This window comes from Acipenser ruthenus, chromosome 11 (assembly GCF_902713425.1).
Source record: "Acipenser ruthenus chromosome 11, fAciRut3.2 maternal haplotype, whole genome shotgun sequence".
Classification (NCBI taxonomy): domain Eukaryota; kingdom Metazoa; phylum Chordata; class Actinopteri; order Acipenseriformes; family Acipenseridae; genus Acipenser; species Acipenser ruthenus.
In genome coordinates, this window is record NC_081199.1 from 44137517 (window position 1) to 44163160 (window position 25644).

The window sequence follows — 25644 nt, forward strand, 5'->3', positions numbered from 1 at the left end:
GAGATAGCTTTAGAAACCTTGAAATAATCCTGATCGGTGGTGTAGATCTGGAACACAGTTCAGAGATAGCTTTAGAAACCTTGAAATAATCCTGATCGGTGGTGTAGATCTGGAACACAGTTCAGAGATAGCTTTAGAAACCTTGAAATAATCCTGATCGGTGGTGTAGATCTGGAACACAGTTCAGAGATAGCTTTAGAAACCTTGAAATAATCCTGATCGGTGGTGTAGATCTGGAACACAGTTCAGAGATAGCTTTAGAAACCTTGAAATAATCCTGATCGGTGGTGTAGATCTGGAACACAGTTCAGAGATAGCTTTAGAAACCTTGAAATAATCCTGATCGGTGGTGTAGATCTGGAACACAGTTCAGTGATAGCTTTAGAAACCTTGAAATAATCCTGATCGGTGGTGTAGATCTGGAACACAGTTCAGAGATAGCTTTAGAAACCTTGAAATAATCCTGATCGGTGGTGTAGATCTGGAACACAGTTCAGAGATAGCTTTAGAAACCTTGAAATAATCCTGATCGGTGGTGTAGATCTGGAACACAGTTCAGTGATGGCTTTAGAAACCTTGAAATAATCCTGATCGGTGGTGTAGATCTGGAACACAGTTCAGTGATATCTTTAGAAACCTTGAAATAATCCTGATCGGTGGTGTAGATCTGGAACACAGTTCAGTGATAGCTTTAGAAACCTTGAAATAATCCTGATCGGTGGTGTAGATCTGGAACACAGTTCAGAGATAGCTTTAGAAACCTTGAAATAATCCTGATCGGTGGTGTAGATCTGGAACACAGTTCAGTGATATCTTTAGAAACCTTGAAATAATCCTGATCGGTGGTGTAGATCTGGAACACAGTTCAGTGATAGCTTTAGAAACCTTGAAATAATCCTGATCGGTGGTGTAGATCTGGAACACAGTTCAGAGATAGCTTTAGAAACCTTGAAATAATCCTGATCGGTGGTGTAGATCTGGAACACAGTTCAGTGATAGCTTTAGAAACCTTGAAATAATCCTGATCGGTGGTGTAGATCTGGAACACAGTTCAGAGATAGCTTTAGAAACCTTGAAATAATCCTGATCGGTGGTGTAGATCTGGAACACAGTTCAGTGATAGCTTTAGAAACCTTGAAATAATCCTGATCGGTGGTGTAGATCTGGAACACAGTTCAGTGATAGCTTTAGAAACCTTGAAATAATCCTGATCGGTGGTGTAGATCTGGAACACAGTTCAGTGATAGCTTTAGAAACCTTGAAATAATCCTGATCGGTGGTGTAGATCTGGAACACAGTTCAGTGATAGCTTTAGAAACCTTGAAATAATCCTGATCGGTGGTGTAGATCTGGAACACAGTTCAGAGATAGCTTTAGAAACCTTGAAATAATCCTGATCGGTGGTGTAGATCTGGAACACAGTTCAGTGATAGCTTTAGAAACCTTGAAATAATCCTGATCGGTGGTGTAGATCTGGAACACAGTTCAGTGATAGCTTTAGAAACCTTGAAATAATCCTGATCGGTGGTGTAGATCTGGAACACAGTTCAGTGATAGCTTTAGAAACCTTGAAATAATCCTGATCGGTGGTGTAGATCTGGAACACAGTTCAGAGATAGCTTTAGAAACCTTGAAATAATCCTGATCGGTGGTGTAGATCTGGAACACAGTTCAGTGATATCTTTAGAAACCTTGAAATAATCCTGATCGGTGGTGTAGATCTGGAACACAGTTCAGAGATAGCTTTAGAAACCTTGAAATAATCCTGATCGGTGGTGTAGATCTGGAACACAGTTCAGTGATATCTTTAGAAACCTTGAAATAATCCTGATCGGTGGTGTAGATCTGGAACACAGTTCAGAGATAGCTTTAGAAACCTTGAAATAATCCTGATCGGTGGTGTAGATCTGGAACACAGTTCAGAGATAGCTTTAGAAACCTTGAAATAATCCTGATCGGTGGTGTAGATCTGGAACACAGTTCAGAGATAGCTTTAGAAACCTTGAAATAATCCTGATCGGTGGTGTAGATCTGGAACACAGTTCAGTGATAGCTTTAGAAACCTTGAAATAATCCTGATCGGTGGTGTAGATCTGGAACACAGTTCAGTGATATCTTTAGAAACCTTGAAATAATCCTGATCGGTGGTGTAGATCTAGAACACAGTTCAGTGATAGCTTTAGAAACCTTGAAATAATCCTGATCGGTGGTGTAGATCTGGAACAGTTCCACTACTGTTTTCTATAGGCAGCAGTGGTGCAGTTGAACTCAACATAATAGGCAAGCTAAGTCCCATGACTCACATCTCATGCACTGTTTGATTCAGCCACTAGTCCTCTTGATGCAATGAAAAAAGCATTATTATTATTATTGTTGTTTGTTTATTTATTTATTTGGCAGTCTCTCTTTTCCAGGGCAAATTAAGAACTTCTTCGACGATAGCAGTGCAGCGAATATGACTCTGTGTAGAAATGAGAGAAATGCATCGCCTGTGATACGTGATACTAGAGTTCAGGATACAAATAAAATGTGAATTCGTAGAACAATTGCTGAAGAAAATGTATATTTTAGTGGCGTTCCGGTACCTTCAGATTTAGGACCACACCACTGATCCTTATTACATGATTAACATTGGCTGTTTAAAATGGCCCTTTCCATCATTACAGGAAGCCTAACGTTCCTTTTTAATTTTTTTTAAGGAAAGGAAAGTTTCTCCACCACTACGAAAGCTATGGGGCAACAGCAAAGGACATAGTGGAATGGATGAAAAAGTAAGTTTTTTGAAGGCCGAGCTGGTTCCCTGGGATTAGTATTTAGTACGGCAGAAGTTAACTTCTGACAGCTTGCCAGGAAAGGCATATCCAAACTTTGTGTGAGCTTCAGTTCAAGCAGACTTTCTGTGAAGTTTATTATGTGTTGTTGACTGTAGGCCTCAGCACACTGTTCAGATGATCCAGTTTTATTTTCAGCCAGCGTTCCCATGGTGGTACTAATATTGGAGTTACTGATGTAATGAATAGGGTCATCATAATTGTGTTGGAAAATAAACAAAACGCTGAGAACCAGCTCTGCATGTGTTGTACCACTCTCATTCAATTACTGTTGTGCAATCACACAGCATGAATACCTAAACAAATCATGTCTTACCCTTGCAATTCCAACGATATGTTAGCTTTCAATGGTACTCTTTCTTATTGAAACAACACAGGGTCAAAAAATACAGTTTTATTAACGCAACCAGCACTAGAGCTGCACTGCTTGGGCTGAGATGGATTGAGAAGGTTGTCCCTATTTGCACTTCCACAAATCCCTGGAAATGTAGTGCCACAATAAAACACACTGACACACTCACACTGACACACACACTGACACACACTGACACACACTCGCACACCCATGCACACACACACACACTCTCACACACTGACTCACTCACTCACACACACACTTTGCTGTTCTTTCCTGCAAGTTGACTCTGATGTCATTTATTTTACACACGTAACCTCTGCTTCAGGGCCTTGTGCTCAAGGTTTTCAGCTGGCAAGGCTATCCGAATATAATCATGTTTATTCCAGTAGATTCCTTTTTAAATGTGCCACAATAAGGGTGGAGTGTGCAGATGCTGCTGTTCTTCTCTGGAAGGTTGCTGCTGCAGCTGTTTCCTAACCGTGATGTCGTGCTGCCGCTGCTGGTTTTTAATTCTGATGATCGGTTCTGAAGATCAGTCCATGATTTCAGTGCATGATGTTTTTTTAATTCTGATCATAAGTTCTGAAGATTACTCCATGATTTCAGTGCATGATGTTTTTTTAATTCTGATGATCGGTTCTGAAGATCAGTCCATGATTTCAGTGCATGATGTTTTTTTAATTCTGATCATAAGTTCTGAAGATTACTCCATGATTTCAGTGCATGATGTTTTTTTAATTCTGATGATCGGTTCTGAAGATCAGTCCATGATTTCAGTGCATGATGTTTTTTTAATTCTGATCATAAGTTGTGAAGATCAGTCCATGATTTCAGTCCATGATGTTTTTTTAATTCTGATGATCGGTTCTGAAGATTAGTCCATGATGTTTTTTTAATTCTGATCATCAGTTCTGAAGATTACTCCATGATTTCAGTCCATGATGTTTTTTTAATTCTGATGATCGGTTCTGAAGATCAGTCCATGATGTTTTTTTTAATTCTGATGATCGGTTCTGAAGATCAGTCCATGATGTTTGTTTTTTAATTCTGATGATCGGTTCTGAAGATCAGTCCATGATGTTTTTTTTTAATTTTGATGATCGGTTCTGAAGATCAGTCCATGATGTTTTTTTTTAATTCTGATGATCGGTTCTGAAGATCAGTCCATGATGTTTTTTTTTAATTTTGATGATCGGTTGTGAAGATCAGTCCATGATGTTTTTTTTTAATTCTGATGATCGGTTCTGAAGATCAGTCCATGATGTTTTTTATTCTGATGATCGGTTCTGAAGATCAGTCCATGATGTTTTTTTTAATTTTGATGATCGGTTCTGAAGATCAGTCCATGATGTTTTTTTAATTCTGATGATCGGTTCTGAAGATCAGTCCATGATGTTTTTTTAATTCTGATGATCGGTTCTGAAGATCAGTCCATGATGTTTTTTTTAATTTTGATGATCGGTTCTGAAGATCAGTCCATGATGTTTTTTTATTCTGATGATCGGTTCTGAAGATCAGTCCATGATGTTTTTTTATTCTGATGATCGGTTCTGAAGATCAGTCCATGATGGTTTTTTTTAATTCTGATGATCGGTTCTGAAGATCAGTCCATGATGTTTTTTTAATTTTGATGATCGGTTCTGAAGATCAGTCCATGATGTTTTTTAATTTTGATGATCGGTTCTGAAGATCAGTCCATGATGTTTTTTTAATTTTGATGATCGGTTCTGAAGATCAGTCCATGATGTTTTTTAATTTTGATGATCGGTTCTGAAGATCAGTCCATGATGTTTTTTAATTTTGATGATCGGTTCTGAAGATCAGTCCATGATGTTTTTTTTAATTCTGATGATCGGTTCTGAAGATCAGTCCATGATGTTTTTTTTTAATTCTGATGATCGGTTGTGAAGATCAGTCCATGATGTTTTTTTTTAATTCTGATGATCGGTTGTGAAGATCAGTCCATGATGTTTTTTTATTCTGATGATCGGTTCTGAAGATCAGTCCATGATGTTTTTTTTTATTCTGATGATCGGTTCTGAAGATCAGTCCATGATGTTTTTTTTTAATTCTGATGATCGGTTGTGAAGATCAGTCCATGATGTTTTTTTTTAATTCTGATGATCGGTTGTGAAGATCAGTCCATGATGTTTTTTTTTAATTTTGATGATCGGTTCTGAAGATCAGTCCATGATGTTTTTTTTTTATTCTGATGATCGGTTCTGAAGATCAGTCCATGATGTTTTTTTATTCTGATGATCGGTTGTGAAGATCAGTCCATGATGTTTTTTTTTAATTCTGATCATCAGTTCTGAAGATTACTCCATGATTTCAGTCCATGATGTTTTTTTATTCTGATGATCGGTTCTGAAGATCAGTCCATGATGGTTTTTTAATTCTGATCATCAGTTCTGAAGATTACTCCATGATTTCAGTCCATGATGTTTTTTTAATTCTGATGATCGGTTCTGAAGATTAGTCCATGATGTTTTTTTAATTCTGATCATCAGTTCTGAAGATTACTCCATGATTTCAGTCCATGATGTTTTTTTAATTCTGATGATCGGTTCTGAAGATCAGTCCATGATGTTTGTTTTTTAATTTTGATGATCGGTTCTGAAGATCAGTCCATGATGTTTTTTTAATTTTGATGATCGGTTCTGAAGATCAGTCCATGATGTTTTTTTATTCTGATGATCGGTTCTGAAGATCAGTCCATGATGTTTTTTTAATTTTGATGATCGGTTCTGAAGATCAGTCCATGATGTTTTTTAATTCTGATGATCGGTTGTGAAGATCAGTCCATGATGTTTTTTTTAATTTTGATGATCGGTTCTGAAGATCAGTCCATGATGTTTTTTTATTCTGATGATCGGTTCTGAAGATCAGTCCATGATGGTTTTTTTTAATTCTGATGATCGGTTCTGAAGATCAGTCCATGATGTTTTTTTTTATTCTGATGATCGGTTCTGAAGATCAGTCCATGATGTTTTTTTTTAATTTTGATGATCGGTTCTGAAGATCAGTCCATGATGTTTTTTTTTTATTCTGATGATCGGTTCTGAAGATCAGTCCATGATGTTTTTTTTTAATTCTGATGATCGGTTCTGAAGATCAGTCCATGATGGTTTTTTAATTCTGATCATCAGTTCTGAAGATTACTCCATGATTTCAGTCCATGATGTTTTTTTATTCTGATGATCGGTTCTGAAGATCAGTCCATGATGGTTTTTTAATTCTGATCATCAGTTCTGAAGATTACTCCATGATTTCAGTCCATGATGTTTTTTTAATTCTGATGATCGGTTCTGAAGATTAGTCCATGATGTTTTTTTAATTCTGATCATCAGTTCTGAAGATTACTCCATGATTTCAGTCCATGATGTTTTTTTAATTCTGATGATCGGTTCTGAAGATCAGTCCATGATGTTTGTTTTTTAATTCTGATGATCGGTTCTGAAGATCAGTCCATGATGTTTTTTTATTCTGATGATCGGTTCTGAAGATCAGTCCATGATGTTTTTTTTAATTCTGATGATCGGTTCTGAAGATCAGTCCATGATGTTTTTTAATTTTGATGATCGGTTCTGAAGATCAGTCCATGATGTTTTTTTATTCTGATGATCGGTTCTGAAGATCAGTCCATGATGTTTTTTAATTCTGATGATCGGTTCTGAAGATCAGTCCATGATGTTTTTTTTTTAATTCTGATGATCGGTTCTGAAGATCAGTCCATGATGTTTTTTTTTAATTCTGATGATCGGTTGTGAAGATCAGTCCATGATGTTTTTTATTCTGATGATCGGTTCTGAAGATCAGTCCATGATGTTTTTTTTAATTCTGATGATCGGTTCTGAAGATCAGTCCATGATGTTTTTTTTTAATTCTGATGATCGGTTCTGAAGATCAGTCCATGATGTTTTTTTTTTAATTCTGATGATCGGTTCTGAAGATCAGTCCATGATGTTTTTTTTTAATTTTGATGATCGGTTCTGAAGATCAGTCCATGATGTTTTTTTTTAATTCTGATGATCGGTTCTGAAGATCAGTCCATGATGTTTTTTATTCTGATGATCGGTTCTGAAGATCAGTCCATGATGTTTTTTTTTAATTCTGATGATCGGTTGTGAAGATCAGTCCATGATGTTTTTTATTCTGATGATCGGTTGTGAAGATCAGTCCATGATGTTTTTTTTTAATTCTGATGATCGGTTGTGAAGATCAGTCCATGATGTTTTTTATTCTGATGATCGGTTCTGAAGATCAGTCCATGATGTTTTTTTTTAATTTTGATGATCGGTTCTGAAGATCAGTCCATGATGTTTTTTTTTTAATTTTGATGATCGGTTCTGAAGATCAGTCCATGATGTTTTTTTATTCTGATGATCGGTTCTGAAGATCAGTCCATGATGTTTTTTAATTCTGATGATCGGTTCTGAAGATCAGTCCATGATGTTTTTTAATTCTGATGATCGGTTCTGAAGATCAGTCCATGATGTTTTTTTTTAATTCTGATGATCGGTTCTGAAGATCAGTCCATGATGTTTTTTTTTAATTTTGATGATCGGTTCTGAAGATCAGTCCATGATGTTTTTTTATTCTGATGATCGGTTCTGAAGATCAGTCCATGATGTTTTTTTATTCTGATGATCGGTTCTGAAGATCAGTCCATGATGTTTTTTTATTCTGATGATCGGTTCTGAAGATCAGTCCATGATGTTTTTTTATTCTGATGATCGGTTCTGAAGATCAGTCCATGATGTTTTTTTATTCTGATGATCGGTTCTGAAGATCAGTCCATGATGTTTTTTTTAATTCTGATGATCGGTTCTGAAGATCAGTCCATGATGTTTTTTTTTTATTCTGATGATCGGTTGTGAAGATCAGTCCATGATGTTTTTTTATTCTGATGATCGGTTCTGAAGATCAGTCCCTGATGTTTTTTTATTCTGATGATCGGTTCTGAAGATCAGTCCATGATGTTTTTTAATTCTGATGATCGGTTCTGAAGATCAGTCCATGATGTTTTTTTTTTATTCTGATGATCGGTTCTGAAGATCAGTCCATGATGTTTTTTATTCTGATGATCGGTTCTGAAGATCAGTCCATGATGTTTTTTAATTCTGATGATCGGTTCTGAAGATCAGTCCATGATGTTTTTTAATTCTGATGATCGGTTCTGAAGATCAGTCCATGATGTTTTTTTTTTATTCTGATGATCGGTTCTGAAGATCAGTCCATGATGTTTTTTTTTTATTCTGATGATCGGTTCTGAAGATCAGTCCATGATGTTTTTTAATTCTGATGATCGGTTCTGAAGATCAGTCCATGATGTTTTTTTTTTATTCTGATGATCGGTTCTGAAGATCAGTCCATGATGTTTTTTTTTTATTCTGATGATCGGTTCTGAAGATCAGTCCATGATGTTTTTTATTCTGATGATCGGTTCTGAAGATCAGTCCATGATGTTTTTTAATTCTGATGATCGGTTCTGAAGATCAGTCCATGATGTTTTTTTTAATTCTGATGATCGGTTCTGAAGATCAGTCCATGATGTTTTTTTTTTATTCTGATGATCGGTTCTGAAGATCAGTCCATGATGTTTTTTTATTCTGATGATCGGTTCTGAAGATCAGTCCATGATGTTTTTTTATTCTGATGATCGGTTCTGAAGATCAGTCCATGATGTTTTTTTTAATTTTGATGATCGGTTCTGAAGATCAGTCCATGATGTTTTTTAATTTTGATGATCGGTTCTGAAGATCAGTCCATGATGTTTTTTAATTTTGATGATCGGTTCTGAAGATCAGTCCATGATGTTTTTTAATTTTGATGATCGGTTCTGAAGATCAGTCCATGATGTTTTTTAATTTTGATGATCGGTTCTGAAGATCAGTCCATGATGTTTTTTTATTCTGATGATCGGTTCTGAAGATCAGTCCATGATGTTTTTTTTAATTCTGATGATCGGTTGTGAAGATCAGTCCATGATGTTTTTTAATTTTGATGATCGGTTCTGAAGATCAGTCCATGATGTTTTTTTATTCTGATGATCGGTTGTGAAGATCAGTCCATGATGTTTTTTAATTCTGATGATCGGTTCTGAAGATCAGTCCATGATGTTATTGTGTCTCTTCCGTAGCCCTCAGCCTCCGCAGCCCCAAGCCCCAGAGGTGGTGTGGTCTGAACAGGGCTCTGCAGTGTTCCACCTGACTGACGACAATTTCCACCAGTTCCTCCAAGATCACCCTTCAGTGCTGCTCATGTTTTATGCCCCGTGTGAGTAGTAAACTGCATGGGAGTTACATATATCCACTAAACAAGCATATCACTTTGAACCCTTTAATGTTAACCTTACATTTTGTAATTGAATTGATTCCATGATTTTAATGAATAGCGTTTTGTACACAGACGTGTCTCTACAATTGAATTTGATAGAAATGCTTTATACTGCCATGCTTTTGCACTGTGTTCCTGTTCACAGCTGGGTTTGAGTCGTTTTATCTAAATTAACTTGTGGAGGTAAATTTGCTTTATCAGGGGTCTTGAATGGCTTGCCAATTACGAGGCAGACCTACCATGGCTGCACTGAATCTTCTGCAATTTAAGTAAACAGAAATCTGCTTCCCACATGGAAAATTATACTGGTTTTCACTTTAGAAAATTGTTAGGGAAACATGAATGGGCCCTTCAATTATCTGTGGAAGCTGATGTCTTCAGATTCTTGAATGTCTCTTAACCCCAAAGCTTGTAGAAGCTGCAGTAAAGTGAAAAAGAAGCATGCTTTATAAATCAAGCCTGTTGGTTAATGATAATTCACTGCATACACATGGTATACATGGCACAGTGCCACACACATTCCAGAAAGCTGCGTGTGTAGATCTACGTTAACAGAAGGCTATTAGAGCAGTTTCAGGTGCTGAAGCAGGCATGAGCAGAGGCCTTGTATCCCATCAAGGAGGGGCTTGCTGCAAGCTTGTGGATGAAATCCGGGCTAGTCTGCCTCTGGAATTGAAAGCAGGGCTTCAGGAATAAAAGGAAGCGTGTCTCCATAGTAAAGGTGTTGAGTTTCACCATTTGTTCAGGTTGAACCCACATTTCAATCACAAACTTGTTTCAGTTGACCGTGCTTTTGAGGTCATGCAGAAAAAAAAGAAATCTTGGAAATGATTTGCAAATGTCCTATTGAGTGTTCTCGTCCGTTTTGTAACATGATGTCAGCACTCTGGAGCATTCAGGAATTCCATGGCAGCCGTGCCTCTTGTTTCATAGTTGATAAAGTATTCGGCCCGTATGGAGTATTCTGTTTACAACATGTACCTGGCTTCAGTCCCAAAGTGTGACATCACAGGAACTGAAGAAACAACAGTCAGACAAGAAATCCAATGCAGATTTCTCACACTTTGCTTGTGAAATAATTAGAATGTAGATAGTTAATTGACTACATGGGGCTAAAAAACTGAATCTGTAGGTCAAGCGATACCCCCTTTTTCAATTCATCCCAGCTCCCATGCCTTTCTGAGCACTCTAGTGTTCAAGTCAATAGGAGCAATGCAGGCAGCCTGTACTATATATGAAAGACACTCCTGTACTGTATCAGGCAATAGTCAGGATACTGTAAAGAATGCTGTTAGCAAATACTGTGCTAGAAATTAATTTGTTATATACACAGACGCAGAGTATCATGAAAATGACTACTGACAAAAAAAAGATATGTTGGGATAAATCACTCATTTTAGAAGCAATCTCCCCCAGCTCTCCAGCAACTCTCAACAATCTATTCTGCCAGTAAGCAGGTGCTATGATTGTGGTTTCTGAAACATTTATAATTTTTGCAAGCCTCGGAAGACTGAAAGGGGTGCAAATGCACCCCAAAAATGTCCCATGTGCACTTTGAGGAGGATTCCTCTTTAAACGAGTTTAATAAGGTGCAGGTATGAGCACGGAGTTAATAATGATTAACGTTGAATAAGGTGCGGGTGTGAGCACACAGAGTTAATAATGATTAACGTTGAATAAGGTGCAGGTGTGAGCACACAGAGTTAATAATGATTAACGTTGAGTAAGGTGCAGGTGTGAGCACAGAGTTAATAATGATTAACGCTGAATAAGGTGCAGGTGTGAGCACACAGAGTTAATAATGATTAACCTTGAGTAAGGTGCAGGTGTAAGCACAGAGTTAATAATGATTAACGTTGAATAAGGTGCAGGTGTGAGCACACAGAGTTAATAATGATTAACGTTGAGTAAGGTGCAGGTGTAAGCACAGAGTTAATAATGATTAACGCTGAATAAGGTGCAGGTGTGAGCACAGAGCTATGTAACACAATTTTTGTTCCTGGGTAGTAAGTGTTATTTCCTAATTGCTTTGAGCACAGAGTTAATAATGATTAATGTGGTAGTTACTGTATCCCTGTGATGTCTGCTCTCTGCACTGAGATATCTCTGAAATGCTGTGTTTCTTAAATGGCCTCACTTTCACTTGTGCTTCCTGTGCTCTGTGTTCAGGGTGTGGCCACTGCAAGAAGATGAAGCCTGAATACGACGAGGCAGCTGAGATCCTCAATAAGAACCAGGATGTAAGTCTTTTCATCGGAACAGTTCTTTAGAGAAATGGTTTATTATTTTTAAATATGTTTTGTAACACAAAATATAGACACCTTCTGTAAGTAATCGACAAATGTTGTTTTATATTAGCGGTAGTGGTTGGCTGCAATTAAATCACATATTTGAGTTTAGTGCTGGTGTAAACAGGGCTGCCCTTCACATGTAATCTTGGGTTTACTGGCGTGCCTCAGTTCGCAGCTGCAGTCTGCTTGCTTCTCTCTCAAGGACAGGGTTAGTTGAGTGCAGAATTGCATTATATGAATGTGATTAACTGGGAGTGTCCAGTCTGGATGATGATACTTGTTTTTGAGGTCAGGAATAAGTGGATGAAGCGGTAAACAGTGTAGCGGTTATCTCCTCCTCATCGTCTCCGTTTCATTGCACGAGTTCAGAGTCGAGGTCGAGCATTAGGTAATGCAGTGTGTGATCACGCTCTCACAGGGCTCTGATGTCATTTGTTTTCCATTCCGTGACCTGTATTTAAAGTAAAAAAAGAAGTATTTACACACTATAGATCATTTTTTGGTTTAAATACTGAATTCCAATTATAAATAAGCAGCAGACCCTTATTATTGTTCTTGGAATTAAAGCCAGGTTACGAGACTGGAGCCAATGAATTTTGCCTGTTTAGTTTTGCTGGCTGTCAGCCCCCTGTGTTTTGATTGCAGGATTCAGTGTACAGCACTTCAGCACTGGAGCAGTTTTGAGCTCCACCAAAGACAGTACCTCACTCAGCTCCTATATTAAGATCAAATCAATTACAAGATCTTGTAAAAACTCTTAAGAATCTTATCAGATAGCACATTTAATAACCCTAATCAGAGTTTCCTAGTGCACTAAGGGGTTTATTTCAAAGGCCAGGTAATAGCGATATTTAAAATCACATTTCATTGCTGTGTCCTGTGTCTCAGTTCTTGCAGTCAGATTTGCACCTGAATATATGACTCCATGTCAGATTTGTTGGTATGTTCTGTACCCTCTACTGGCACCCATTACACCTGGTTCAAGTGCCATGTGGTAACGCAGTCTTCATACAAAACAAACCTCTTGTAATTCTCGAAAGGTGTAAGGAATATCATTTCATGTTCATTTTATATTGCATGTTTTTGAATCAGAGCCCAGGTGTGCTGGCAGCAGTGGACTCCACGATCCACAAAGCTGTGGGGGAGAGGTACCACATCACCGGCTTCCCTACGGTCAAGTACTTTGAGAATGGAGAGGAGAAATACACCCTGCCACACCTCCGCAGCAAGGACAAGATCATTGAGTGGCTTCACAAGTACGCCTTTTAAATGCACAGCTCAGCCATGATGTCACAAGTACGCCTTTTAAATGCACAGCTCAGCCATGATGTCACAAGTACGCCTTTTAAATGCACAGCTCAGCCATGATGTCACAAGTACGCCTTTTAAATGCACAACTCAGCCATGATTCAATAAGTACGCCTTTTAAATGCACAACTCAGCCATGATTCAATAAGTACGCCTTTTAAATGCACAACTCAGCCATGATTCAACAAGTACGCCTTTTAAATGCACAACTCAGCCATGATTCAATAAGTACGCCTTTTAAATGCACAGCTCAGCCATGATTTCACAAGTACACCTTTTAAATGCACAGCTCAGCCATGATTTCACAAGTACGCCTTTTAAATGCACAACTCAGCCATGATTCAACAAGTACACCTTTTAAATGCACAGCTCACACAACAGGCTTTTGTGTTTCTAAACGTCCCTTGTTCCTCTTTCCTATGTAATGACAAGAAAGCACTAAGTACAGAAGGAACGTCCACTGTCAACATAAAGGTTAAGCTGTCAACAGCTCCAGTGCCTCTAAATTAACATTGCTTGTCTGCTGCTGCAGCCGTGACTTGTGTATGAAACCAGGGAACAGCGAGCATTCACAATTAAGAATGGTTCAGTCTGGGTATAAATTACATCTTTGCACTTTCACTTTTGAGCAAGTGACGAGGCAAAATCTAGCAATTCAAATCTCATATATTCTTACTGTATGAGAGATTTATAAATTCATGGCAGAAAGCTGGTTTTAATTCTGGAAAGGCTATTACAAGGGGTAATTGTTAGAATTATATTTTTACTGTATGAGAGATTTATAAATTCAGGGCAGAAAGTTGGTTTTAATTCTGAAAGGCTGTTACAAGGGGTAAACCCCTTTTATAATCCCTTCACCCCAGCTTGGTTAGATGAGTTGAAACGGCTGGCACTGTCCCAGTTCTTCTCCAGCAGAGGTACACAGCTGTATTCTAGGGTTCTCACTTCCATTCAATTGCCAGTGTTTTACAGTAATGAACTGGTTCACTGCCACATGGTTTAAACCTCTGGCCAGATCAGTGTTACAGATCACATGCTTTTTCACATGGACTTTGTTTAGCTGCCATTCCTCTGAAATGATTCCCCTGGGAATGAAGTCATTAAATTGATTGAGTTAGCATATTGCTTCTCTTGAGTGAAATATTGTAAAATATTTCTGTTTTATGTAAAGAAATTACAGCGCAAGGTGTACAATTATGATAAAACATCACCCCTCTGGTAAAAAAAAAACAAAAGCAGAAAATGTCCTTTTGTTTACCCAGAGGGAAGTGATCAGCTGCCAGTGTTTTTATAGAACAGACACTGCCCTGACGGATTCCCCCTTCGCTGTATTGCCCACATTGCCCACATTGCCCACATTGCCCAAGCTCCGCGTAGCACTTTCTGCTTCTCTTCATTCTCCACGCTTCACAGTGTAACACTGGCATCTGCTGAGAGACTGCTGCTGCTGAAGGAGCCCATTAGTGCCAACACTCCGGCTTTGTTTGCATTTCTGCAAGATCTAGGGATGCCCTAAACAGTGCTAACAAGTGCAGCTTATTCTTCCCCGGTGAAGTTTGGCAACATGCGTAAATGTGAACCAGTTTGACGGTGTTTTAAGTGGATGAAGCTGAGGGCTGACTGACTGACCTTGGCTGCAAATGGAACAACCTTGCTTTGGTGTTACCGTGGGTCATGCGCGCCCAATGAACTGCACGCTCTGCAATTCAGCCTGATAGGAACGTCTTTGTGTATCCAAACTGTATTTCATTACAATCAGGATCTCGGTATAATGACCTTCTAATGTCATTTGGCCTTCAAATGAACAGTGTAAGTGATTACAGGAGCAAGATGCCAATAGCATGGATGGGTGAGCAGGGGATATGTGATGCTGTGTAATAAAGATGAAGGGCGCACACAAGCTGTAAATCACTGCGTTTCTTGTACAGATGAGCGGTACCTGATATCTGTGCAGTAAAGTCCCGCAGACTGATGGCTTTAAAATCATTGCAATTGTATTCTTGTGGTTTAGCTGTTCAGATTTGGAAAACCGTTTTCAATTCTGAGACCGGATGTTATCAGTGAGAGGTTAGCTTCCTTCAGTTTAAACTCTTCGCAATGGCAATTGGGTCACCATTGTGTTTTGGTGGTGCACAGTAACTCTGGCAGCCCTCATGTGTATTGTGGAAAAGCTCTTTTGTAGGATAGCCTTCCAGCACAGTACACACCATGTAGATACAGTACTGCAGTTCTGCGTTGCAAAACCAATGTGAAGATCAGTGCCCTTGTTGACTGCGTGTTCTTGTCCTTCTCAGCCCACAGGCCCCCCCTCCGCCGGAGCAGTCCTGGGAAGAGAAGCCTTCCAGTGTCAGCCACCTGGGGGTGCAGGATTTCCGCGAGTCCCTGAAGAAGAAGAAGCACGCGCTCGTCATGTTTTTCGCTCCTTGTAAGCATGTCTGCAAATCTGACCTGATCCTCCACTGCTGCTACCTGACCTGACCTGATACTCCCTCCACTGCTGCTACCTGATCTGACCTGATACTCCCTCCACTGCTGCTACCTGACCTGACCTTACACTCCCTCCACTGCTGCTACCTGACCTGACCCGATCCTCCACTGCTGCTACCTAACCTGTCCTGATCCTCCACTGCTGCTACCTGACCTGATACTCCCTCCACTACTGCTACCTAACCTGATCCTCCCTGCACTGCTGCTACCTAACCTGACCTGATCCTCCACTGCTGCTACCTGACCTGATCCTCCCTCCACTGCTGCTACCTGACCTGACCTGATCCTCCACTGCTGCTACCTGACCTGACCTGATCCTCCACTGCTGCTACCTGACCTGACCTGATCCTCCACTGCTGCTACCTGACCTGACCTGATCCTCCACTGCTGCTACCTGACCTGACCTGATCCTCCACTGCTGTTACCTAACCTGACCTGATCCTCCACTGCTGTTACCTAACCTGACCTGATCCTCCACTGCTGCTACCTGACCTGACCTGATCCTCCACTGCTGCCACCTAACCTTACCTGATCCTCCACTGCTGCTACCTAACCTGACCTGATCCTCCACTGCTGCTACCTAACCTGACCTGATCCTCCACTGCTGCTACCTGACCTGACCTGATCCTCCACTGCTGCTACCTGACCTGACCTGATCCTCCACTGCTGCTACCTAACCTGACCTGATCCTCCACTGCTGCTACCTGACCTGACCTGATTTTCCACTGCTGCTACCTAACCTGACCTGATCCTCCACTGCTGCTACCTGACCTGATCCTCCACTGCTGCTACCTAACCTGACCTGATCCTCCACTGCTGCTACCTAACCTGACCTGATCCTCCACTGCTGCTACCTGACCTGATACTCCCTCCACTACTGCTACCTAACCTGATCCTCCCTGCACTGCTGCTACCTAACCTGACCTGATCCTCCACTGCTGCTACCTGACCTGATCCTCCCTCCACTGCTGCTACCTGACCTGATCCTCCCTCCACTGCTGCTACCTGACCTGACCTGATCCTCCACTGCTGCTACCTGACCTGACCTGATCCTCCACTGCTGCTACCTGACCTGACCTGATCCTCCACTGCTGCTACCTGACCTGACCTGATCCTCCACTGCTGCTACCTGACCTGACCTGATCCTCCACTGCTGTTACCTAACCTGACCTGATCCTCCACTGCTGCTACCTAACCTGACCTGATCCTCCACTGCTGCCACCTAACCTTACCTGATCCTCCACTGCTGCTACCTAACCTGACCTGATAATCCCTCCACAGCTCAGCAACCTTTGGCTTTGCAATAAATGCAGTATTTTTAATGTCTCTAATGTACCAACACTGGTAGAGTTTTTAGTATAAATTGTACAGCTATTTTTTATCTTTGTAGAAATACTTAAGCGCTACATTGGACCCAACTATGGTCACTGCAAAACGAAAACTATGCAAGCTTACCAACCAACTTGTACAGGCTGTTCTAGAATCTGTTCTAGATAATCCCTGCATTGCTCCCTAAACAACACACAGAATACTCCCTTTGAGTTTGTCTTCTGTCTGCTCCAGTAATATATGAATCTGTTCAGGGCTCTGTAAGTCACTCTGCTTTCTGATCCACGTCTCTTCATTGTTCACTTCCCTGAGACAATATGCTAATTGTTATTTAGCATCTTTGGTAGCTTGGTGCTCATTAAACTCAAAGGACAAAACCCCTTTCATTGAAAAGTGTGTTAAGTAGGAAGCTGTAATTGTCACTCATACTCTAGCGGTATAGATCAACCTGCTTTTAACACAGCAGATTCAGATTATTTCTTATGTTTGAGGCACTAAAAGTGGGCATGGAATTTAGGGTGCTGGCTGACGATTTCAGAACTAGAGTTGGACTTCAAATGCATGTACGTATACCTAGTGTGTCAACTAACTTCATTGACATTGCTTAGCAGGTGACACCAGCAGGTGCTCCTGTGACTGTGCCGTTAACACCAGCAGGTGCTCCTGTGACTGTGCCGTTAACACCAGCAGGTGCTCCTGTGACTGTGCCGTTAACACCAGCAGGTGCTCCTGTGACTGTGCCGTTAACACGAGGCAAACATTCAGCATCTCCATTCTGCAGTGCTCGCTTTGCTGCAGATTGATCATGACCTACTTTACTTTTATGTGGCTCAAACACTCAATTTTAAGTTACTCAGTAAAAACTAAATAACAGCTGATTCATAAATCACTTTAATTGTTTTCAGTGCGTACTCTGTTAGCTCTTTGTTTTTCAGAACCTTGATACACAAACAGCTTGATATCAATACTCTTCATTTATCTCCAGCACTCCTTAGATCAGGTGCACAGACCTCGGTGTACTGTGCAGTACCATCTAGCAGTGGTGTAGCAAATGCACCCTCACAAATCCTGGACTTTAAACCCATTTAGATTAACACCACTTACTGCTTGCTTATTGCAAGCAGTCCTTGAGGAAAAGTGTGCAGTGAGCTGTCACCACTTAGAGCACAGCCACTATACTGTGACTGGGATCAACGCACTGTAATTAACTCGTTGTTACAACGGGGAGGGTGTTAGTCGTGTTTGAGGATCAATCTACAGTCTTGTATCTGAAGCAGCAGTGAATACGTACCTTTGAGTCTGTGATTTTTATGCAGGAAATGTATGAAACTAGTCGCTGTGGATTAGACAGCACATCGTGTTAAGGACATTTTTTACAAAGTGTGTACAGAGAAAGCAACATGTTGAACCACTGGCCCCCCTAGCCGCGGCCATGCAGTGATTCACCGGCTCAACAGCCAATCAGAACCACTAGAGCACCTCTTGCATGAAGTGTTCAGCTAGACCTGCCTTGGCGCAGTCAATAACACTGCTAAGAAGAAGAACACTGTCAGGCAGTCTGCACGTGCTTCGGGACCCCTAAAATTCTGTTTACTTGCAGCAAGCAAAACAGTCCTGCAGTTTACAGAAAATATTTCAGAAAAAAATGACCCTGGAATGGCTGTGAGATTTATTATCAAAACTGATCTTAAAGGATTCTGAATGATTTTGGAGCCCATCTGTGGGTTTCTGAGAGGAAATCCTCCTCTTAGTCTTGACCTCAGACTGTGATCCTGCCACAGCAGGGCAGATGGACATTCGATGGCATGTTCACGACTGTCGGGAGTGGAGCAGGATCCTGGTAAATCATGTGTTGGAGAATGTGCATGTATGATTAGATCACAGCGAGTGCTGCTAGTGGAAAAAGCCCCACGTGTTTAGTTATATGCCCACTACAGTAATAATGCACTTTTTCATGCTATGGAGGGTTATGTCTTCAAATTGGTTTGAAGCCTGTGTAGTGTAATAATAAACAGCACTTCAGTGAGGGCCTGAGCTATTTCAGTGAAGCTGGATCTTCACATGAGTTGTAGGCAATGAAGTAGGGCCAGATTGACCTGACACACCACTGGAAAACTGCCTGACCTTTTAAATCAAATGAAAAAAAAGCCTTTCTACCCAATTATTCATAAGCGCACTCATGGACCACCAGTTGCAGAGCGCGTTGGTCGCACAGTTCGGGCTTGTTGGAGCAGTGAAATCAGACGCTCAGAAACCGCTGATGGAACAGCTAATGTCCCGCGGTGCAGAAATCAGCATCCAGTCATCTTTTTGCTAGCTTTAACAGCTTGGCACAGACCCACTGTCTGGTGTCTTGTTGGCGCCACAATGATTTTGTCATGACACTGTTCTGGGATTCTTTCAAGTACTTATAGTACTTCCAATCAACCTAATTAATAAGAAAAAAACAGCAGAACTGCAGAATTATTGTGTTGCTTTTAAAGAATGTAAATTAGTTTTCAAATGAGAAAAACAAGAACGTGGTTCAAGAAAATGGCAGTCAAGGAATCCTTTGAATTAGTTTCATTAGAACTAAAATACACTGTTCAGATAAGCATCTGAATTTTCTCTTTCTTTGTTTTTGGAAATGCAGTATTTTATAGTCTCTGGTTATTGGTGATGGCAATACGCTGCACACTTTTGCTGAACAAACAATGCAAAGTATCAAACATGTTGTAATGGTCATGTTTCTCTTCCCTGCTCTCCCCCAGGGTGCCCGCACTGTAAGAATGCAGTCCCCCACTTCACAGCCGCCGCTGACCTGTTTAAAGACGACCGAAAGGTAACCAGCTTCTCTGTGCTGACGGACCAGAGCAGCGTCTGGAGTTCCTGCTCTAGTTTTAAAATGATGAATGCCTCCTTGTGAATGCAACAACAATTTCCAACACTTTTCTTCCCTAAACCAGCCTAAGGTTAATCAGCACTCAGTTATGCTCTAATGTGATTTTATTTGAGACTTTCAGTCCTATCTGGGGCCGTCTCTAAAACAGACATCATAAAGGCTGTGTTTTATTACCTGTGGGACTCTCTGGGCAAGGCTGTACAAACGCACTCTTAACCACACGCTTCAGATTTACAAGCTGACATAATGAAATAAAAAGGCAGCTTTGATCTTGGGTTCTTCTTTACTTTATTAAATGTATATTTTAGCAGCACAAATGTAGGGCATGTACAGTAGACAGGAGTTCCTCCCTGAGCATGTATAACGACTCAGTCCAGTTCAGAAGGGTTGTTCTCTTCCACTGGGATGCATCTCCTTGAGCATGTATAAAGACTCAGTCCAGTTCAGAAGGGTTATTCTCTACTGGAATGCATATACAGTTGCCATTCTTTTAGCACGTTATTGATAGTATCAGTATATGGGAGTACTGTAGGTGGATGGGTGTCTGTCTGGATGGGAGTACTGTAGTTGGATGGGTGTACTGTAGGTGGGTGGGTATCTGTGTGGATGGCAGTACTATAGGTGGATGGGAGTACTGTGTAGATGGCAGTACTATAGGTGGATGGGAGTACTGTATGTGGGTGGGTGTCTGTGGATGGGAGTACTGTAGGTGGATGGGAGTACTGTATGTGGGTGGGTGGGTGTCTGTGGATGGGAGTACTGTAGGTGGATGGGACTACTGTAGGTGGATGGGAGTACTGTATGTGGGTGGGTGTCTGGGTGGATGGGGGTACTGTAGGTGGGTGGGTGTCTGTGTATGGCAGTACTGTAGGTGGATGGGTGTCTGTCTGGATGGGAGTACTGTAGATGGATGGGAGTACTGTAGGTGGGTAGGTGTCTCTGTGGATGGCAGTACTGTAGGTGGATGGGTGTCTGTGGGTGTGTGTTTTTCCAGGTGAATGTATAGCAGGTCGTGGTGATTTACTGTTAGCTCTAGTTTTGTATTTGCAGCAGAGGCAGGAGGTGTATGTCACTGACATGCATGTTTTTGATGAAGCAGCTTTGCTACAATGTAGCCTCTTGAAGCTGCTGTGAAATGTTTAAAAAGCTTCACCTGATGGTCAGTTGAGGTCAGCTCAATGCTGAGTGAGTCAAAGGGGAAGGACGGAATCTTATATCTGAAACATTTATATTTTTTTATTTCATTTTGGTATTATTTCTACTTATGAAATTATGTATTAGTAACAAATAAGCATAAAGGATTTTACAATGAATGAACCTGGAACATGCATTTTCAACTCAAAGCAGTGAGAGAGGCGTGATGAAAATGTCAGGACCATGCAGTATTAAACGACAGACTTCTTAGATTATTAACAATAAAGTTAAAGTAGGTAGAACCTGTTTTTTTCCTTTCAAATATGGACAGTTTTCACATATTATGTTATTCAATATGTGTTTAGACAGAGAGTAGAACATCTCAATCAGGCCTGACTAAATGGATTATTGAGCTTATACACGTATGCTTGCCGAGTTACTTTGATGGAGCATTGCCTCCCATTTCTCATGAAAATGACTCTAAACTAGCACTCATCTAAAATCTATAGTGTGGTGGCGTTTCATGTGCTGAAATCATTGGATTTGCAAAGCTGTGGTCAATATGGGTTCCATTAAGAGCAGCGGCTGGAATTCAATCCATCCCATACACGACACGCAGATTGTAATACTGGAAGGGCTCCGCACAGTTACTGCTTTTTAAAGGGGTTTTGAGGACAGGGCTTGGAGACCTTGCCGCAGTTAGTCACTGCCACGTTGGCTATTTATTTTTTAGGACACATGCTGGCATTGAGGCTCTCTCCAGTATTTCCCAGATTTGTCATTGCTTTCATTGTTCAGAGGTCATTGTCACATCATAGTTGTCCACTCTTTGTTCCAGGCCTCAAGTGAATCAGGTTTCATGAACTCACACTAGACGCCATGGCTGAAAGGGTTTTTTTGGGGGCGTTTTTTTGTTTTGTTTTTTTGTCTTTTTAGCCATTTTGCTGATGCATGAGAGACATTTCTTATGAAGCTTCCAATTTCATTAAGAAAGTCAACAGGGTGAAACTTGGAAAGCTGTTTTTGGAAAACAGTTCAAGGTCAAGCTTTATAAAAACAGTCATAGGATTGAGGCTGTAAATGATGAAACACAGAGCGGTAAACTTAGCAGTTTAACTCCTACACATACCAATACAAGCCTGTTATTATTGTTGTTGTTGTTGTTCGTCTTCGTCTTCGTCTTCGTCTTCGTCTTCGTCATCTTCTTCTTCTTCTTCTTCTTGATGATGATTAGTTCATTTGCGGTTTTGCTTATGTTTAGCAGGTCTAACCCCCTGCTCCTTGTGTTTCAGATTGCTTATGCTGCTGTGGACTGCACCAAAGGGCAGAACAATGAGCTCTGCAAACAAGAAAGCGTCGAGGGTTACCCGACCTTCAATTACTACAACTATGGAAAATTCATCGAGAAATACAGTGGAGACCGAGGGGTAAGTGTAATGGAGCAGATCTACTACAGTAATCTGGAGAAGACCATGCTAGTCTTCTGTTTGGTACATGCAGTGTAATGGAGCAGATCTACTACAGTAATCTGGAGAAGACCATGCTGTTCTGTTTGGTACAATTGCAATGTGGTTATCCTTCAATGTGAAAGCAATAAAGAAAGCTAAATCCACATGTAGAGCAGAGACGGGAACAGAGCTGTACCGTTTAAATGAAGCTTGTGAAGGCGGTGCATTCATTCTCCAGATCTCAGTCTTGCTGACTGTGGCAGTAATCTGACTTGCAGTCAGCAGGCTCTTCAAATACAAACCCCAGGCATGCAGCTGTCATTTCTAGTTTAGGGGTTTGAATTCAGTCGGGGAGACAGAATCGCTGTAACGCTGTCATCTCATTCGTTTGTAGGAGTCGGGATTTATCGGCTTCATGAAGACACTACGAGGGAAGGATCAGGAAAAGGTGGGCAAGCGGAAAGAAGAGTTGTAACGGCATCTGTTGGGAGGAAGGAGACTACCACTGCACTGTGAATGAACGGAGCCCAGCACTACTGTAACCAGGGACCTGACACCTTCTTCACAGACGGAGCTTTTTATACACAGTCAGCAGTTTGGACAATATTTGTGATACAATACGACCATTTTGAGATTAATCTTTTTTTTTTTTTTTTTTTAAATGACCATTTCCAAAGTGCTCTAGTAGTACACGTTACCTATGCAAAACGTTCTTGTTTCCAACTGTCTGCGGGTGGCTTTTTAAAGGTGTTTTTCTTTACTGGGTGAAGCGTTTGTCAAATGTGTGTTTTTACAGGAGTATGTACTATTCAAAAAACAGTTTTTTTGTTTGAGACCCCAACAATTTACAAAAAATCGAAAAAAAAAAATGGGTGTAAAATTGTAAAGGTTATGGTGATGTGTGAAGCTATTTTTGTATGAATAAAATAGTTTAAATTGTGGCCTTAAATTTAAGTGTCTGAAAAATAGCATTTCCAAAGGTTCCAAAGCGTTCACTACACTGAGTTCAATATGAGCTACGAGTCACACTTGTCCTGACTGTAAAGCGTTCGCTACACGGAGTTCAATATGAGCTACGAGTCACACCTATCCTGACTGTAAAGCGTTCGCTACACGGAGTTCAATATGAGCTACGAGTCACACCTGTCCTGACTGTAAAGCGTTCACTACATGGAGTTCAATATGAGCTACAAATCACACCTGTCCTGACTGTAAAGCGTTCGCTACACTGAGTTCAATATGAGCTACAAGTCACACCTGTCCTGACTGTAAAGCGTTCTCTACACTGAGTTCAATATGAGCTACAAGTCACACCTGTCTTCACTGTAAAGCGTTCTCTACACTGAGTTCAATATGAGCTACAAGTCACACCTGTCCTCGCTGTAAAGCGTTCGCTACACTGAGTTCAATATGAACTACTCCGAGTCACACCTGTCCAGACTGTAAATCATGTGGGATGGTCTTTGCTGAGCATTGCTGTACATTGGGAAACTCTTGTTTTTAATGTACTGTTGCTGCTAGATCCAGTCTGCAGTTTGCCTTTCTTTCTCATCAGGTTTCCTCATATGCTTCAGGGATGAGGGTGTTCACACGTTTAGCTTTTTGCAGCTGTAATACATGCGGGTTTGAATGAATGTATATCCTGCTGTGCAGTATCCCAGCTGCAACACCTGGAGTACAGTATGCACTTTGTATTGAAATATCTCAATAGACAAATTTAGGATGCTGTTTACAGGCACAGCTTCATCCCTGCATAGCAAGTAGGGAAGTGAATACTCCACCAGAATGAAACCGTTTCTGGAATGCTTGTTTTTTATTACTCAAAGAAGTTGGATGGGGATCTAGTTCATTTTAAGCAAGGTTCTCGGGGACAGGGAGGAATCATTGAAGGGTGTAGTCATTTGCTTTCCAGATGGGTGGTTTGCTCCAGTGAAGAGTAACAGAATTGTTTACACTTGTATGTAAAATTGCACAAGAATGAAAGTTCTAGGACATGCAATTACTGTGCCAAACAATCTCTGAATGCATGTTTGTGTGTGCTGTGTAGCTCGCTGAAATGTTCAACAAATTCATGTCAATTTTTTTTAATGCAAGATAAATTAAGAAGTACACAGCCTTATAAATCTAGTGAAATGTACTGTGCTAAATGTACAGGCTTCACATGAACTGTGTCCAGCTCTGATCATGAGTGTTTCATTGAGAATCATTTCCACAGTGCTACTCCAGCGGCATGTGGATTGATGCATCATCATCGTAGTGTTTTATTGAGAATCATTTCCACAGTGCTACTCCTGAAGCATGTAGATTGATGCATCATCATCGTAGTGTTTTATTGAGAATCATTTCCACAGTGCTACTCCTGAAGCATGTAGTTTGATGCATCATCATCGTAATGTTTTATTGAGAATCATTTCCACAGTGCTACTCCTGAAGCATGTAGTTTGATGCATCATCATCGTAATGTTTTGAAAGAAGACACTTTTTCTTAGGTATCTCATTCCAGAAGTTTTAAAGTGATGTTCAAATTGTTGATTGTGATATCAGATGTTCCACCAATGCCAAGAAATCAATTCTGCCTTTATTTGTTCTAAGTGAGCTTTTTAGCCATATGTACAGTTTTACCGTGATCTCCGAAGTCCTCAAAATAAATGAATGAATAAATAAAGGCTGTACGTTGAAGATAACTGTGTTCACACTGGATTTGTTTCCCTGAATCTAACATACATCGTATTCATTCCTTAAATATCAATGAATTGGAGAAATGCGCAGACAGACAGTGGCCCTACAGCTGTGTCCTCTTCTTTTAGGAATGTTGACTACCAGATTGGAAAACTTACTAATAAAGAAATACTGTAAAATATTGTTTACTTACAAAAACAGCACTTCACTTTGAACTACCTATGCAGTTAAATTACAAATTGTAATGGGGATAAATATATGCCTACAGAGACAGTATTTTGTCCTAACACAATGCCACTCTTCAGTATGTTTTATTCAATGTGTAAATGTGTCTTTGTGATGGTTCTTAAAGCATTTCTAACCAGAAAAAAAACAATTGGTACGTTATTGTGCTGAGAACCGAATGGGTTTTCACATGTTTTTCTTCTCTACATTAACTCATGATGCAAATATTTAAAATGTAACCCTCTACAGAGTAAGTATGAACTGTATCCTGTTTCCTTTGCTGTAGGTCACTGTCTTCGTTGCAGCTGCTAGACCGTTGGAGTCAATTTGAACT

General features: G+C 40.4%; 1 protein-coding gene across 2 annotated transcripts in view; it reads left to right on the forward strand.

The window, feature by feature from the left end:
• Positions 1-25090, forward strand: part of LOC117426101 (protein disulfide-isomerase A5-like) — a 60968-nt gene extending 35878 nt beyond the window's left edge. For both annotated transcript variants that reach the window (XM_059034126.1, XM_059034125.1), the window contains exons 10-17: positions 2700-2771; positions 9332-9468; positions 11698-11768; positions 12912-13075; positions 15422-15552; positions 19694-19764; positions 22251-22385; positions 22801-25090. In XM_059034126.1, coding sequence (XP_058890109.1) covers positions 2700-2771; positions 9332-9468; positions 11698-11768; positions 12912-13075; positions 15422-15552; positions 19694-19764; positions 22251-22385; positions 22801-22881 — 862 coding nt within the window. In that variant the 3' untranslated portion in view covers positions 22882-25090. The remainder of the gene's footprint in view (positions 1-2699; positions 2772-9331; positions 9469-11697; positions 11769-12911; positions 13076-15421; positions 15553-19693; positions 19765-22250; positions 22386-22800) is intronic.
• The last annotated feature ends 554 nt before the right edge of the window (positions 25091-25644 follow it).